At 33.1% G+C, this 14,747-nt stretch overlaps 1 protein-coding gene across 1 annotated transcript; it reads right to left on the bottom strand.

Annotated features, from left to right (window-relative positions):
- Positions 1-1,754: 1,754 nt before the first annotated feature.
- On the bottom strand, positions 1,755-2,609 carry LOC120158602. The gene has a single exon (XM_039169428.1). The coding sequence runs from the start codon at positions 2,592-2,594 to the stop codon at positions 1,770-1,772; it is 825 nt and encodes a 274-aa protein (XP_039025359.1). The 5' UTR covers positions 2,595-2,609; the 3' UTR covers positions 1,755-1,769.
- Positions 2,610-14,747: the final 12,138 nt, after the last annotated feature.

Raw genomic sequence — 14,747 nt, 5'->3', positions numbered from 1 at the left:
ATGAAATTTATGTAAAAATGTCAACTTTATCTATTTTTTGTGATATTATTTTTAATAATAATTAATAATATTTATTGACTTTTAAAATTAATTGTTTAAAAATATTAAAATATTAAAATATTAAAATAAATTTTTAATTACAATTGAGATATCAAATGAATTATTATTCACTTTCTTAAAAAATAAATAAAAATAAATTAAAAATAAATAAAATTCAATAAAAATATAATGTAAAACTAAAAAATATCAACTCCTTATTTAAAATATTCTTTCTAATATTAATTTTAAAAAATATTAAATAAATATTAAATTTTAATTTTATTAAAAATCAATAAACATTATTAACTGTTGTTAAAAAATAATAATTAATGAATAATAATTCATTTGATCCCTCAATTGTAATTAAAAGTTTATTTTAGTCAAGTTTATGATTGTTAAACAGTCGTAGGCGTGGAAAGCTACAAGAATCGAATGAAAATTAGTACAAAGTCAATAACTCAAAATTGTCTAACTGCTGTCTAAATATCAACTCAATTGTACCACGAATAAACATTCGATCAAAGAGTTGATCTTTTCTGCTCAATCTTCACAAAAACTGTTTTGTCTCATCATTTTCTCCAGCATATAAGCTTCTTTCTTTTTATAACATTCATGCAAAAGAATATACGTATTGTGTAATTTCAAGCAAAAATTAAAATTTGTCGAATTATAAAATAATTTACAAATTAATATTTAAAAGTATTTTAAAATATAAATAATTTTATAAAAATTTTATAACTATTATTTCTTTTAAAAAATGATGATGATAAATATTTTATAATTTTAAAAATTATAAATTTCATATATTTTTAAAAAATTTATTAATTTTTTGTTTAAAAATATAAAAAATATTAAAATAAACTTTTAATTACAATTGACTTTTACAATGAAAGTCACTCTATTTTTAATTTTTTTTTGCACGTGGGCAAATTATTTTCAATAAAAAATAATTGAAAAAAAGATACTCATACGCGGAAAAAATGATGAGACAAAACAGTTTTTGTGAAGATTGAGTAAAAAATATTAACTCTTTGATCGAAAGTTTATTCGTAGTATAATTAAATTAATATTTATAAAGCAGTTAGACAATTTTGAGTTATTTACTTTTTACGATCAAATTTTTATTCGATTATTGTACCTTTTCACACTTATGACTGTTTAACAATCTTGACTAAAATAAATTTTTAATTACAATTGAGGAATTAAATAAATTATTATTTATTAATTATTATTTTTTAACAATAATTAATAATATTTATTCATTTTTAATAAAAAAAATTAAAATTTATTTAAATTTTTTTAAAATTAATATTAAAAAAAATATTTTAAATAAAAAGGTTATATTTTTTAATTTTACATTATATTTTTATTAATTTTTATTTCTCTTTTATTGTATTTTTTTTATTTTTTTAAAAATAAATAATAATTAATTTGATTTCTTTAATTAAAATTTTATTTTAATATTATTAAACAATTAATTTTAAAAATAACTGTTGTTAAAAATAATATCAAAAAATAAATAGATAAAATTTACATATTTTACACAAATATTATTTACACAAATATCACTCTAACAAAAAATAATAACATATTAGTCATAAATTTAAAATTATTTATAAAATTAAAACTTGAATTTTTTATACATTTAACAAGAAGGTTATAACATCACCAAAATATTTACATGCTGAAAGAGAGTGTCGTTCATGCATTAGAATAGATGGATTCCCATCTCATCGGCCCAGGCAGAGAGCGGCGTTGATATCCAGCCTCCATGCAAAGCCGCCGCCGTCCATTCGCCAAACGTCACAAGGCAGCGTCAAGGAGCTTTGCTCTATACCGCACGTGTACTGCACCCTTGCCTTGCATGTAAACACCGGGTACGTTATCATCAACGGCAGCCTCTCCTTCATCGCCAGCCACACCATCGTTTCCCCTCCGACCATTTCTTTATACGCTCCGTTTGTCCACGTCACCCTCCCAATATCATCCGATATAAACCCTGGACACGTGTCCCTCCCCAGATTAATTTTCTTTTCCTCGTCTGTTCTCCCTAGCACATCTCCACTCACCCAAGTCTCCGTCAGGCATTCGACTATAACGCACGACCCCACCCTCACCGTCTGCGGTGGCACAACCACCGCCTGCTCCGCTGGGAAGCTCTCCTTTTTATCGTCAGCGACACCGAAGCTTAACCAAAAAGGCATCGTCTTTTGGATTACTCCACCCATTTGCCGATTCAGAACAGACTCTTTGCAGTCGGGTGTTTCGGGGAGAAGCGGCAAAGTAACTCTTTTTTCCTCGTTCCAAACCCTTCTTTTCTTGTTGCACCTCTTGGTATTACTCATTGTACAACTATCTTTACAGGGCCTTCTCTTTCCCCTCCCGGACTTGGAACAAACCTCACCGCTTTCCTGTGGGGAAACCGACCCGCCGGTCGCCGGTTTAGGAGCAATTGGACGGAACCGGAGCATTATGCAGTTCACTTTGGACATATCATATATCCCATGGCCAGCGGCTTCATATCTCGCTATGCAACACCCTCCTCTGCCTTGCATTATTTTTCTCTCCAGAAATAATCACTCTTTTTCCTCGCACCTTTCCTCGCGGACGCACTGCTTGCCTGGAATAGGAGTGTTGGGTTTTGTAAGGGGGAGGAAGGGGACCCGTGTGAGGGTTCCAACACGTGTGTGGATAAAGAGAAGAACAGCGCAGAAAAATGATTGGTCGAGAAACAAAACGTGGCAAAAAGTTGCAAAAGATAGGCGGGGCCCAAGTTATGTAACAAATGTATTTAGTGGCCCCCCGAAGAGAACCAATGGGAAGAGGAGGAGTGTCCTATGTACCGGCGCCAATATGGAGGCACGTCGATCTCGGGCTTCGGGTTGAACTGCTTTCTAGTCGATCGTGGGAGATAGAATGGGACACGTGGGTCAATTTGAGTTGGATACAGATTAAAAGGCGAGGCGATTCAGCTTTCCATAAATAGTAGGTGGGTAGATGACCACCACGTGGATGGTCGGATCATGACGCCGATCTCGCTTTTAATTGGGATACGTGACGTCAGACAAATTTTTTGGTTATATGGACTTTTTCTCTACTTTTCTTTTTAATTCTAACCTGTCTCCGTGATTGGAGAAAAAGGAAAATGACGTTGTTTTCTGTGTCAAATAATATGCATTTGATACTAAACTACCCTTGTATTGTTTATGAAATTTCGTAAATGGCCTTAGTTGCTCTAGCATATTATCAAAATGAAATCTTGGAGGGGCCATATTTGATTTTGGGATGAGTCTCTGGTTTTTAGAATCGGATTGGTTAATGAATCGGTCATGCTATCGGTTTATTAGTTTAATTGGTTGAATCGGTTCGATCGGTCGAAAGAACCGGACGACGTCATAATTATTTTAAAAATTAAATAAAAATACCAAAAATATTTAATAATTTTTTTTATATCACAAGTCATATTCAAAGCAAGTCATAACATATATATAAGTTAAAAACCATAAAATCAAGTGAAACAAAATGATTCAAATTAACTACAACATAATATTTAAGGTAAAACATATTAAATATTAAAATATAATTATACAACTATAATTAAAAAAATAAATTTGGGGTAAAAAAAATCATAACAAAATGATATTGTTTGGTTTAAATTTTTTTTTAAACAATCTCACATGGCTAAGAAACATAGAAGAGCATCCCAAAAGTCTAAAGAGAAAAAATATGAGAACAAAATAATATTACATTGCTAAGAAACATAGAAGAGCATCACAACTAACTTCTATAAATAATAGATGTAATTTGGCATTCAAAATCATGAAGCTTTTTGGTGAGCATTGAGTGAACTATTCTTTCACTTCAATCAAGCTCGAATTTTAGGCTTCAATCGAGCTTCTAAATTTTTTTGAGTTCAAGCCTTTTTGAGTTTAAGTTTTAATATTATATTTCGAGTTTGAGTTGAACTTGATAATTTTTAGCTTGTGAGTTTGAGTTGAGTTGAACTTACTTTTAAAGTTTTCAAGTTCGAGTCGAGCTCAGCAATACTCGAGTTCGACTTGGCCCGTTTAACAAACGACGTTGTTTGGTTTAATTTAAAAAAAAACAAAATTCCCGGTTTTCCTGGTTTTTATCGGTTTTTCCGGTTTTCAGCTGGTCCGGTTCTAACGGTTCAACTGTTCTGACCAGTTCACTAGCAGCGATTCAACTGGTTTAAATTGAACCGGACTAAACAACAATTTTTTATTGAACCGGTTGAACCGACCTATCCGATCCGATTTTCAAAACAGAGGTAACTACGACTTGCATATGCTTATTCACCATCTCATAGCCCTATGATAAAATAATGCCCTCTTTATTGGATTCCACACGATTATTCATATGCAAACGGAAAAATGATTTTATGTTTACAAAAATAAATTTAAATTTATAAAATTTTATAGAATAAATTTAAATTTATAAAATTTAAAGAAAAAAAAATTAAATTTTTAATAAATAATAAAAAGAATTTTAAAATATAAAAGTATTCAAATTTTTTCGGAAGCGTATACTCATCCAGACACTGGATTCATCCGTGTTCAAACCATAATTCCATCTTTTCAAAGTTTTCTTCTATCATGTCCACATTATTACTAACGAAAATTATTTTTCGGGGACATTTTAGATAATTACTCAATCATTTTAAAAAAAATTAATTGAACTCTTTCATACTACTTTACAAACACTTGAAATATTTAATTAGAAAATTAAAAAATAAATGTTTTATAAAACGTTGATTGTTAAATATATTGATGATTTGTATTGTCAATAATGTTTTACATATAAATTTATAAAAATAAAACATTTAATGATGTAGCATTTAATTGATAAATTTATTCAAATAAATTCGTAATTTCAAATAATAATTAAATAGTTAAATAATTGAAATAATTATAAAAACTTTTTATACTATTTATATAAAAAAACGTATAGTTTAGGTATTTAAAGAAAACAGAATGGTGATGCATCAAACCAGAGCTGAAAATGCCATAATTCATACAAAAAAATATTTACTTATTAAAAGAACGAGACAGTATGGAAAATAACTCGCATAACCTACTCCAAAATGCCAAATCAACTTATTTAAATCAATTTTATTGGCATTCTTAATAGATGTTAAGAAATCACAATTTCAACGGTTATTTTTTCCTGCAGCAGTTATTTCCCTTGGCCGTCCGTTATACAATTTTTTACCTTTCAGCCAGGGATGGTAACCTTACACGGTTATCTCTCTGTTTTGCTGTTCCTTTTTTCTGTTAGTTCTTATCTACTTTTACTAGTTTTCAATTACAGTTTAACATATTTTAATAATAATTCTCTAGACTTATTTCTAATAAAGGACATCATAGTTACTGGTATTTTTTAACTTTCAGTACATGTTTCTTTTATTATCTTCTTCTAGATATGCAATTCTACATACTTTCATGCTTGATTGCTTTCTCGATGTATAGTTTCTTTGTTCGTTTATCCATGACATCCATTGGTTATAGAATAGCTATGTCGAATGAGATTGTTGTTAAGGGGAGATCACTTTTTCATTTGTCCATTTTGGATCTTGTTCAAGTTTTTCTCATCCATGTTTGGTGCTTGGGGCAGTTGGAGTAATCCGTTTATGTACGTTGTTGCCTCAATTAGGGGTGTAAAAAGTTGACCGACCTATAAAACTGATTGAAACCGACTCGAGTCAAAATTGGTTTTGACCTACTCTATGGCGATCCGAAACCGACTCGAGTTGGAACTGGTGTTGACCTGAACCCGAGTTAGACCTGGAAATTGTGGATCTGAACCCAACTTGATAACGACCTGAACCCGATTGAACCAAAAATATGATACTTGAACCCGATATGCATCCGACTGATATGAACTCGAACCCGATATTGATCTAGTAAATAACAGATATTACCTGACCTGTTATGAACCTGACATGTTTTCAACCTGACCTGTAAATAATCCGACTTGTTATTGACCTGATTTAATATTTACCTAACTTATATATTATCATTGAAGAAATATAAGATTTTAATAAAATTGTGAGATTTTGAGTTTATAATAAATCATACTAATTAATATGATTAATTTTTAAATATTATAATAAAATATTAATTATGATAATTAAATTAATAAATATACTTAATATATTAATTATGATTATTAAAATACTTTATATTTAATACTTATATTTATATACAATAATACTTTATATTTAATACTTATATTATATAGTTTAATATTTTATATTATATACTTTAGTACTTATGTACTTATATATTTTATATTTAATACTTATATCCAAACACTTTATTACTTTATATTATATATATATATATATACTTATACTTTATGAAAATAACCTCAGTGTCCAAAAATGTCTTATAATATACAAATTTAACCAACTTTTTTTGGATTTGCCAAAATGACCAACAAATTCGCAACTGAATTTCAAATTCGCAACAGGTTTTAGTTTCGCAACACAAATGTTTTGGGTATATAACAACGCAGCAGCAACAACTCATAACCTAAATCCCTAAATCGCAACTCATTCCATCTCCATCTATCACTCTCTCCGGCGACATCTGTTCCTATATCCAACGACATCCTTCCCCATCTCTATTTTTTTTTACATAATTTTATTTCTATATAATTTTTCAATGATTTCTCTCCCAAATTATCAACTATCAACTTAATAAAGGTATGTTTTTCTCTAAGTTAGTGATGATATCTAGTTTATAGCTCGTTTGTTTAGTAAATTAATTTACAATTTTTAGAATGAAATCATCTAATGTTGATCATGTTTGGATAGATTTGTGTTTTGGAGGGTCATGGGAGAATGTTCATGGTGTTTTACAATATGTGCTTTTACCCATGAATCTTCAACTAAAACTGTCATTAAAAAAGTTAACTTATGAAACTCTAATGTTACGTGTTGCAAAGAAATTGAATTTAGAGCCTCTAAGTGGATTTAGGTTATCTTATCTGAGAAAAGGTAAAGTTTATTTGTTAACCGACAATGAAGATGTTGAACGATTCATTGCTTACATTAGTGTTTCGCAAGAAGATGATGTTACATTATATGTTGTTGAACCTAGAAGTAGTGAAGTTGAGTCAGTAGCGGGTAGTAATCAACTAAGTTCTTCAACCCAAAATTTAATGGTTCCACCACAATTTCATCACCAAGTAAATTTTGTTTCACCACATTTCCAATACCAAACACAATATCAAACACAATCTCAAAACCTACAACCTTTTCCTAATCCAAATCCCAATCAACTTTCAGCACCAAATTCCGGTTTTCGTATTGACCAGTTAGACGATTATGAGCCAACAGAAAAAATTGTGAGTACTAGTCAGTATTCGAAATTTGATCTTGGTCAATACCCGAACTTTGATCTTGGTCAATACTTGAATTTTGACGATGTGATGGAAGAAGAAACAGACCATGCGTGTAATGATTTTGATATTGGTCAATACCCAAATTTTGATGATGAAACAGCCGCTGCCGAGGAAGATGTTGTTGATGATAATGAGGAGAAAGTTACGACTGTGAATGAACATATTGAACATCCATTCTGTAATTCATATAACCCTGAAGAAAAATAAGAATAAGAAGAAGTCCCCGAAGAAAGGAAAAAGAAGAAAATGCCACGGGAGTATAACTGGAATATGCCAGAATTACTTCAGATACCGGAAGAAGAGTTGGTAAAGATATCAGTTGATTGTTACACAAAAGTTATTCGTATCAAGAAAGATGATTGTTTTGATACAAAGGAAGACTTGAAGATAGCTTTGTATACGAAATGTGTAGAAGATGGCTATCAACTAAGAGTTAACAAATCAAGCAAAGATCGTTTGGAAACAAGGTGTATAATTGACAAAAACTGTACGTGGCGTATGATTGCAAAGAGGATAAAAGATTGCGAAATGTTTCAAGTTAGGACTTTTATTGATAAACATACATGTTCAAGAACCCAAGTTTTTCCTCACCATAGACAGGCAAAGAAAAAGGTATTGTGTGGTTTTCTAGCTGAGTTAATATTTTTGAATGGAAGGGTATATCGGGGACATGAAATTATGACTGACATGAATGCTCGGTTCAAGATTAGTATCTCATATTCTCAAGCTTGGAGAGCCAAATGTTATGCCTTGGAATTGTTGAGGGGGTCGCCAGAAGCATCGTTTGTCCAACTGCCGGCTTATTGTCACAATTTAAAGTTGAAAAATTATGGGTCGGTAACTCATATCAAAACAGATAGATATGGACGCTTTGAGTTGCTGTTTATCGCCATTGGTGCTGCGGTTAGTAAATAATTATAATTTTGTTGACTCATTTTTGTTAGTTGCATGCATTTCACATTTAAATGATTTCTTGTGTATATGATTTTATAGATTCGTTCGTTTATTACTTGCATACGCCCAGTTATTATAGTTGATAGAGAACATTTGAAAGGTCGATACCTTGGAGTAAACTTATTAGCAGTAGCCATGGATGCTAACAATGGGATACTGCTAATAGCTTATGAGGTTGGTAAATCTGAAACCTCTGATTCATGGACATGGTTTATGGGGCATCTTAGGGATTGCATAGGTCCTATTAGCAATCTGACAATCATTCCGATAGGGCAAACTCAATTGACAACGATGTTAGAAGGTGTTTCCCAGATGCTTTTCATGGACTTTGTGGTGTTCATTTGTATAGAAATCTAAAATCAAGGTTTGCTGGTATAAAAAATCACAAATGGACATACTAGAATGCTGTAAAAGCTTATCGGGAAGTGGATTTTAATAAGCATATAAATTGTTTAAGATGTGTTTTGCCTCAATGTGCTCAAACACTAGAAGATGTCGGGTTTGAAAGATGGTCAAGAGTACAACAACTTGGAGCAAGATATGGTTTCATGACATCTAATAGTGCAGAATCAATCAACTCTCTAAGTTGTCATTCCCGGAAATTACCCATTACTATGTTAATGGAGTTTTTTTGAGCCTCTATTCAACAGTGGTACTACAAGAAAAGAAACCATGCAGGTATTATTTCTTTAAATTCGTAACTTATCATATATTTTACTAAGTATTATTTATTTAAATTTACAGGAACATTGGAACGTCGTGTTACACCATGGACTGAAAAAAAAAGATAACGAAACGTGTTGTGAAGTCAACGTCCTGGAGAGTTGAACCATGTTCAAACACTTTGTTTGAAGTATTGGATAATAACTTAAATGGGCTTGTCGATCTAAATGCAAAGACGTGTAGTTGTAAGAAATGACAAACATCTGGTTATCCGTGTGGCCATGTTATAAAAGTTGCTCTTCATCTAAACCAAGATGATTCAAGTGCATACGCTATGGATTGCTACACTACAGAAGTATATCGACAGACTTATGCCGAGATTGTCTACCCATGTCCACATCCTTCTGAGTGGGACATACCAGATGACTTACAAACAGTTTTTCCACCAGTCATGGACAGCATGCTACCTGGCCGACCAAAAAATCACGATCGTATACCGTCTAAGGGTGAAGAGAAGAGGATATCGACATGTAGTCGGTGCAAGGAGAGTGGTCATACAAGGTTGACATGTGCATCACCAGTGCCATCACAATCATCTTTTCCTCTACCAAAAAATGGATCCTCATCAAAATCCAAAGCTCATATGGTGCCAAGCAAAAGGAAATCAAAATCGCAATCAAAATCAAAATCCCAATCACAACCGGCTTCACCTTTTGGGACTTATTAACTTAGGTGATTTTTAAATGCAAACGTTGTATTATGTGTATTTTATGTGTGAATGCATACATTTTCAGTTAGACATTCATTAGTAACTTGAGTTTGAACATTGCTATGATCTGTTCAGTTGTTATCATGTTGGGATTTTCTCTTGTGTTTGATTGCTTGGATAGTTGTTCTCTTGCTTCTTCAAGTGTCCTTAGCTTGTATTTATAGCTTGGAATGTGTTTGATGTTGTATATACCTTGATGTTGTATGTTGCGATCAACGCGAAAGTCAAATTTACAACGCGAAATAAGCGTTGCGAATTTACTATCGCGTAGCGAATTTGACTTTCGCGTTGCAAATTTGACTATCGCAACGCTTATTTCGCGTTGCGAATTTACCTTTCACGTTGCGAATTTACCTTCAACAGGTCTTTTTTACCTTCAACATAATTCAGATTGAAAATTGAACAACAAATCAATTAAACATTGTTGTGGGTACATTATTTGAACATTGTTATGGGTACATTATTTGGAAAAATAATGTTCCAGACTTCGTTAGAAATAACCCTTTTTCATCGGATTAATTTCATTTTTGTGGGTACATTATTTGAACATTGTTATGTATAAATTTGTTATGTATGTATGTTTTGGTTTGATTATATTGTATATATATTTTCATTCAGATGAGATGGGCTGTGTATAACAAAACAATCTATCTCTTCCATGTGAGTACTTTATTCCAACCATGTAACAAGTGTGACAACCCCATCAACTCACAACTCAGCTTTGAACTCAATCAATATTGTCTTTTAGCTTGATGGTTCATAAAGCATGTTACTTGAATAGTATGAATCAATTATGCAATTTCCATGTTCAATTTAACACTGCATTTTAAATTCATTTCATATGTAATTGGAGTTTGAATTTAAATTTCAATTTGAGTTTGAATTTCAATATAAATTTCGGCTCCACTATAAATATTAGCCCAAGCCAATATGCATGTTATCATTGATTATTCCTAATTTTCATTGGTTTTTTCAACTTTAAACGCGAGGGAAATCCTAACCATCGTATTTTTTGGTCAACTTTAAAGCGTCAGAAACGTTTTGGGCGTATGATCTGGGTGGTATACGAGAAATTAAACAAATGGAAACTAAAAATCCCGATAATTGAGGGGTACAACTTGTAATAATAACAAAAATAATAAGTCCGAAATGCTTTTGAGTACCACCCAAATCATAAGTCTGAAATACTTCCGATGCTCATCAAAATCCAAAGCTCATATGGTGCCAAGCAAAAGGAAATCAAAATTCAAATCTCATATGGTGCCAAGCAAAAGGAAATCAAAATCTACAACTTGAGTTTAAACATTGATATGATATGTTCAGTTGTTATCATGTTGGGATTTTCTCTTGTTTGATTTTTTGGATAGTTGTTATCTTGCTTCTTCAAGTGTCATTAGCTTGTATTTATAGCTTGGAATGTGTTTGATGTTGTATATACCTTGATGTTGTATGTTGCGATCAACGCAAAAGTCAAATTCGCAACGCGAAATAAGCGTTGCGATAGTCAAATTCGCAACGCGAAAGTCAAATTCGCAAACAAAAAATCGCGTTGCGAATTTGACTTTCACGTTGCGAATTTGACTATCGTAATGCTTATTTCGTGTTGCGAATTTGATTTTCGCGCTGCGAATTTGACTTTCGCGTTGCGAATTTGTACCTTCAATAGGTCTTTTTCGCCTTCAAACATAATGCAGATTGAATTTTTTAGAAACAACAAATCAACTTTTACAAATCAATTAAACAAGGAAAAATAATTTTTATTTACAAATCAAATTAAACAAATCAACTTTTACAAATAATTAATCAAAAAATAAATCTTATTTCCTCATCAATTGTAACAAATCAACTTTCAATGTAAAATTCAATTAAACAAAGAAAAAAAAGTGTACCCCAGACTGTTGTTTATGCACAAATACATTTCACGTAGCTCACTTCAGGATTAACCTGCAGAAACCAAACATTTGCTCAAACAACACTTTCTACACATCTAAAATCAACAAACAGCAAATTACTGAATTCTAGGTACTTAACCAAATATTTTCAAATCAATTAAAGAGTATATATGTTAACAACACTTGATCAAACTTACCAATTGTTTATGTACAACTTTCAGCACGTGGATGCAGGTAGGAAGCGTCTCGTATATATCGATCTGGCCATATAATGCCGAAACCACAAGCCTACTGCAGCTCTATCTCTATCTGTGGGAGGTAGATATTGTATACTTCCTGTTGTCAAACATTCCAAGCACAAGCATACGAGAGGACCACAATCCCCTCTGGCTCCCTACGTTTGTTGTGGCGCAGTCTCATCTCTAATCATTATAATTTTGAACTTCTTTGGCTTCTTATTTCAAGATTTTGTCTAATAATCAATCACATTCAAGTATTTAGCCAAATGATCGCTCCATCTCTTTGTAATAATATCTCTCAAATCAGACTATGGTATGTAATTCAACATGCTGTCATATACCATTGTCTTCAGGGATGGGAGTTGAAGCTTGACGAGAAGCCAATGACGATGTTCCAAAATAGGGATAAACACCTGTAATCATAAATAATTGCGCACATCAAATAAATTTATGAAAACCTTTAAAATATTTAAAAAATAAATACTAACCTTATCGACCTCCCACCACGCAGGATAAAGTTTAGCTTTTCCATTAGCCAACTTATATGAAGCATCTCTCTGATCCTTCAAGTGAGCTGCGTGAAAAGACGTCGGCATAATAGTCCATCGAGTACCTCTTTTCTTCAATTTCCTTATTATTAGAAGACATGATACCCATACATCAATATGTTGTTTTATAAAAAAATAAATATATTAGTTAATTTATTAATAATTTAAAAAAAATAATCAAAATGCAATATAAGAAGAATATAATACTTACCCCCCTTCGAGGTAGCCATTATCTTCAACCCCTAATAAAATACCCCACCAAGACCGATCAAGAAACAAATGAATAGCATCGTCGATTTGGCATAGGTCAGAATAACACCCCTTGCTCCGCTCATGTAGATAAAAATCAACTACGGTCTTAGCCCAAAGGGTATTATCTGTAATTGTGTCCAGTAGTGTTTCCATCTCCCGCTGAGGAATGGTACTGGTCGGTAACTCATACGAAAGCCAACACGCATCTATCATATCGGGCACGGGAGGTGGTTTATCAATATGTCGACATATGACGCCAAATGAATCGGGCTCTTGAACGGCGGGCGGGACCACTTGAATGATGAGAGGGGCCTCTTGAATGGTAGGAGGGGCTTCTTTGATAATGAGAGGGGCCTCTTGACTGATAGGAGTCACCTCTTGAATGATGATAGGTGTATCGGGCTTATTCTTACGGAGTCTTGGCACTAGTGGGGTGAATGGAGACGTAATGGCATGTGCACGACGTCTGATGCGTGAACCCCATCGTGCAAGAAAAACCCGACGTAAAATATCTACCTTAACGGGCCGCTGAAAATAAATTAATATATAAATCAGTAAATAAATAAATAAATAATGCCGAAAAGAAGTTATTTGCATTTTTAGTATAGTATTAAACAAATTTACCTCATTGCGTATAATATTAACCTCATTCTGCAATAATGAAACAATCTCGCGTAGAGCGGCAACCTCATCACGTAAGGTAGATATCTCACCGTGTAGCGCACCATTGTCATCGCGTAAAAAATCCACCTCACCACGTAAAGATCGAACCTCATCACGCTATGCACCATTATCTTCACGTAAAGTACCGACCTCATGACACAAAGCACCGACCTCATCGTAATTCCCCTAACTCATCCCGTGGAGGTAGAGAACATGGAGATAAATGTCGTGGCCTCTTTGCCAGTCGCCTATCATGAGGTGATGGTAGAGAAGAGGCTCAATGATGTGATGGAATATTTGATGGTGGAGGTGGAGAAGAGGCTCGATCAGGTGATGGCTCCGGGTGTCGAGCTGTAGAATCGGCCCGAATAGGTGATGGCTCTCGAGGTGGGGGGTGCTCATCATCCGTCCCATCAAAAAACCGCTTACTAGCTTGCCACCAATCAGTGGCAAGCTCAGCCTCTGTAATGGATAGTTGGCCACCTAACAATATAAAAGCTCAAACAAAGTTAAACTTGTACTAGTAATAACTTGTTTATATGGTATTATTTGTGTGTTAACTTACATCATTCATCGTCGTATATGGGAGTAACTCTTCCCAATCCAACATGCGGATCCTCTTCCAGGTAATAGTCCTAGGAATATCATTTGATCTTTTTATCGCATATGTCCGTATGATGGGGAAAGCCTCAAATATCCAAATCTACAAATAATATAATACACAAACATTAGTAATTGTTAAATAATTAATTATGATTTTGGAAACATTATAATATAGAAATTCTTACCTTAAAGGCCCAAGTAAAGCCTGTCAAAGTGTATTTAGAACCATCTCCCCGTAAACCTTTTCGGTCCTCAAAGGCAGACGACAACTTCTTCTAGGTAGCTTTCCATAGATATGAACCCCACGAAAACAGGTTCCATGCATTTAGGTCCTCTACCAATAATATTAGGTCCTCAGAGATTGGTTGTCTGCCCTATTTGCCTAAAAAGCCAGCATGCAAAAGTAATAAATGGCATACTCGGACAACATCAAGGTCATCCATCCGAGTAAAACCATCTTTATCAAATAATCTCTTCAAGTCATCGATGTGTATACTCGGCTTCAACTTTTCCAGCTCAGGAAAAACCCGATATAACCATGATGGGCGGGCCATATGACTAGTGTACTGACCTACATCATCGTGTCCGAAGCGTAAACCGGTGATTAAGCAAAACTCCTCCCGCCCAAAACAAGTATATGCCGGTGCCGAAGGAAAATGAAACCATATCTCCTCATCACCACGTTGTACCCCCTCGG

Source organism: Hibiscus syriacus, unplaced genomic scaffold, assembly GCF_006381635.1.
Source record: "Hibiscus syriacus cultivar Baekdansim isolate YM2019G1 unplaced genomic scaffold, ASM638163v2 tig00111330_pilon, whole genome shotgun sequence".
NCBI classification, from domain to species: domain Eukaryota; kingdom Viridiplantae; phylum Streptophyta; class Magnoliopsida; order Malvales; family Malvaceae; genus Hibiscus; species Hibiscus syriacus.
Note: the sequence above shows the minus strand (reverse complement) of the source record. Positions and strands in the feature narration are given on the sequence as shown.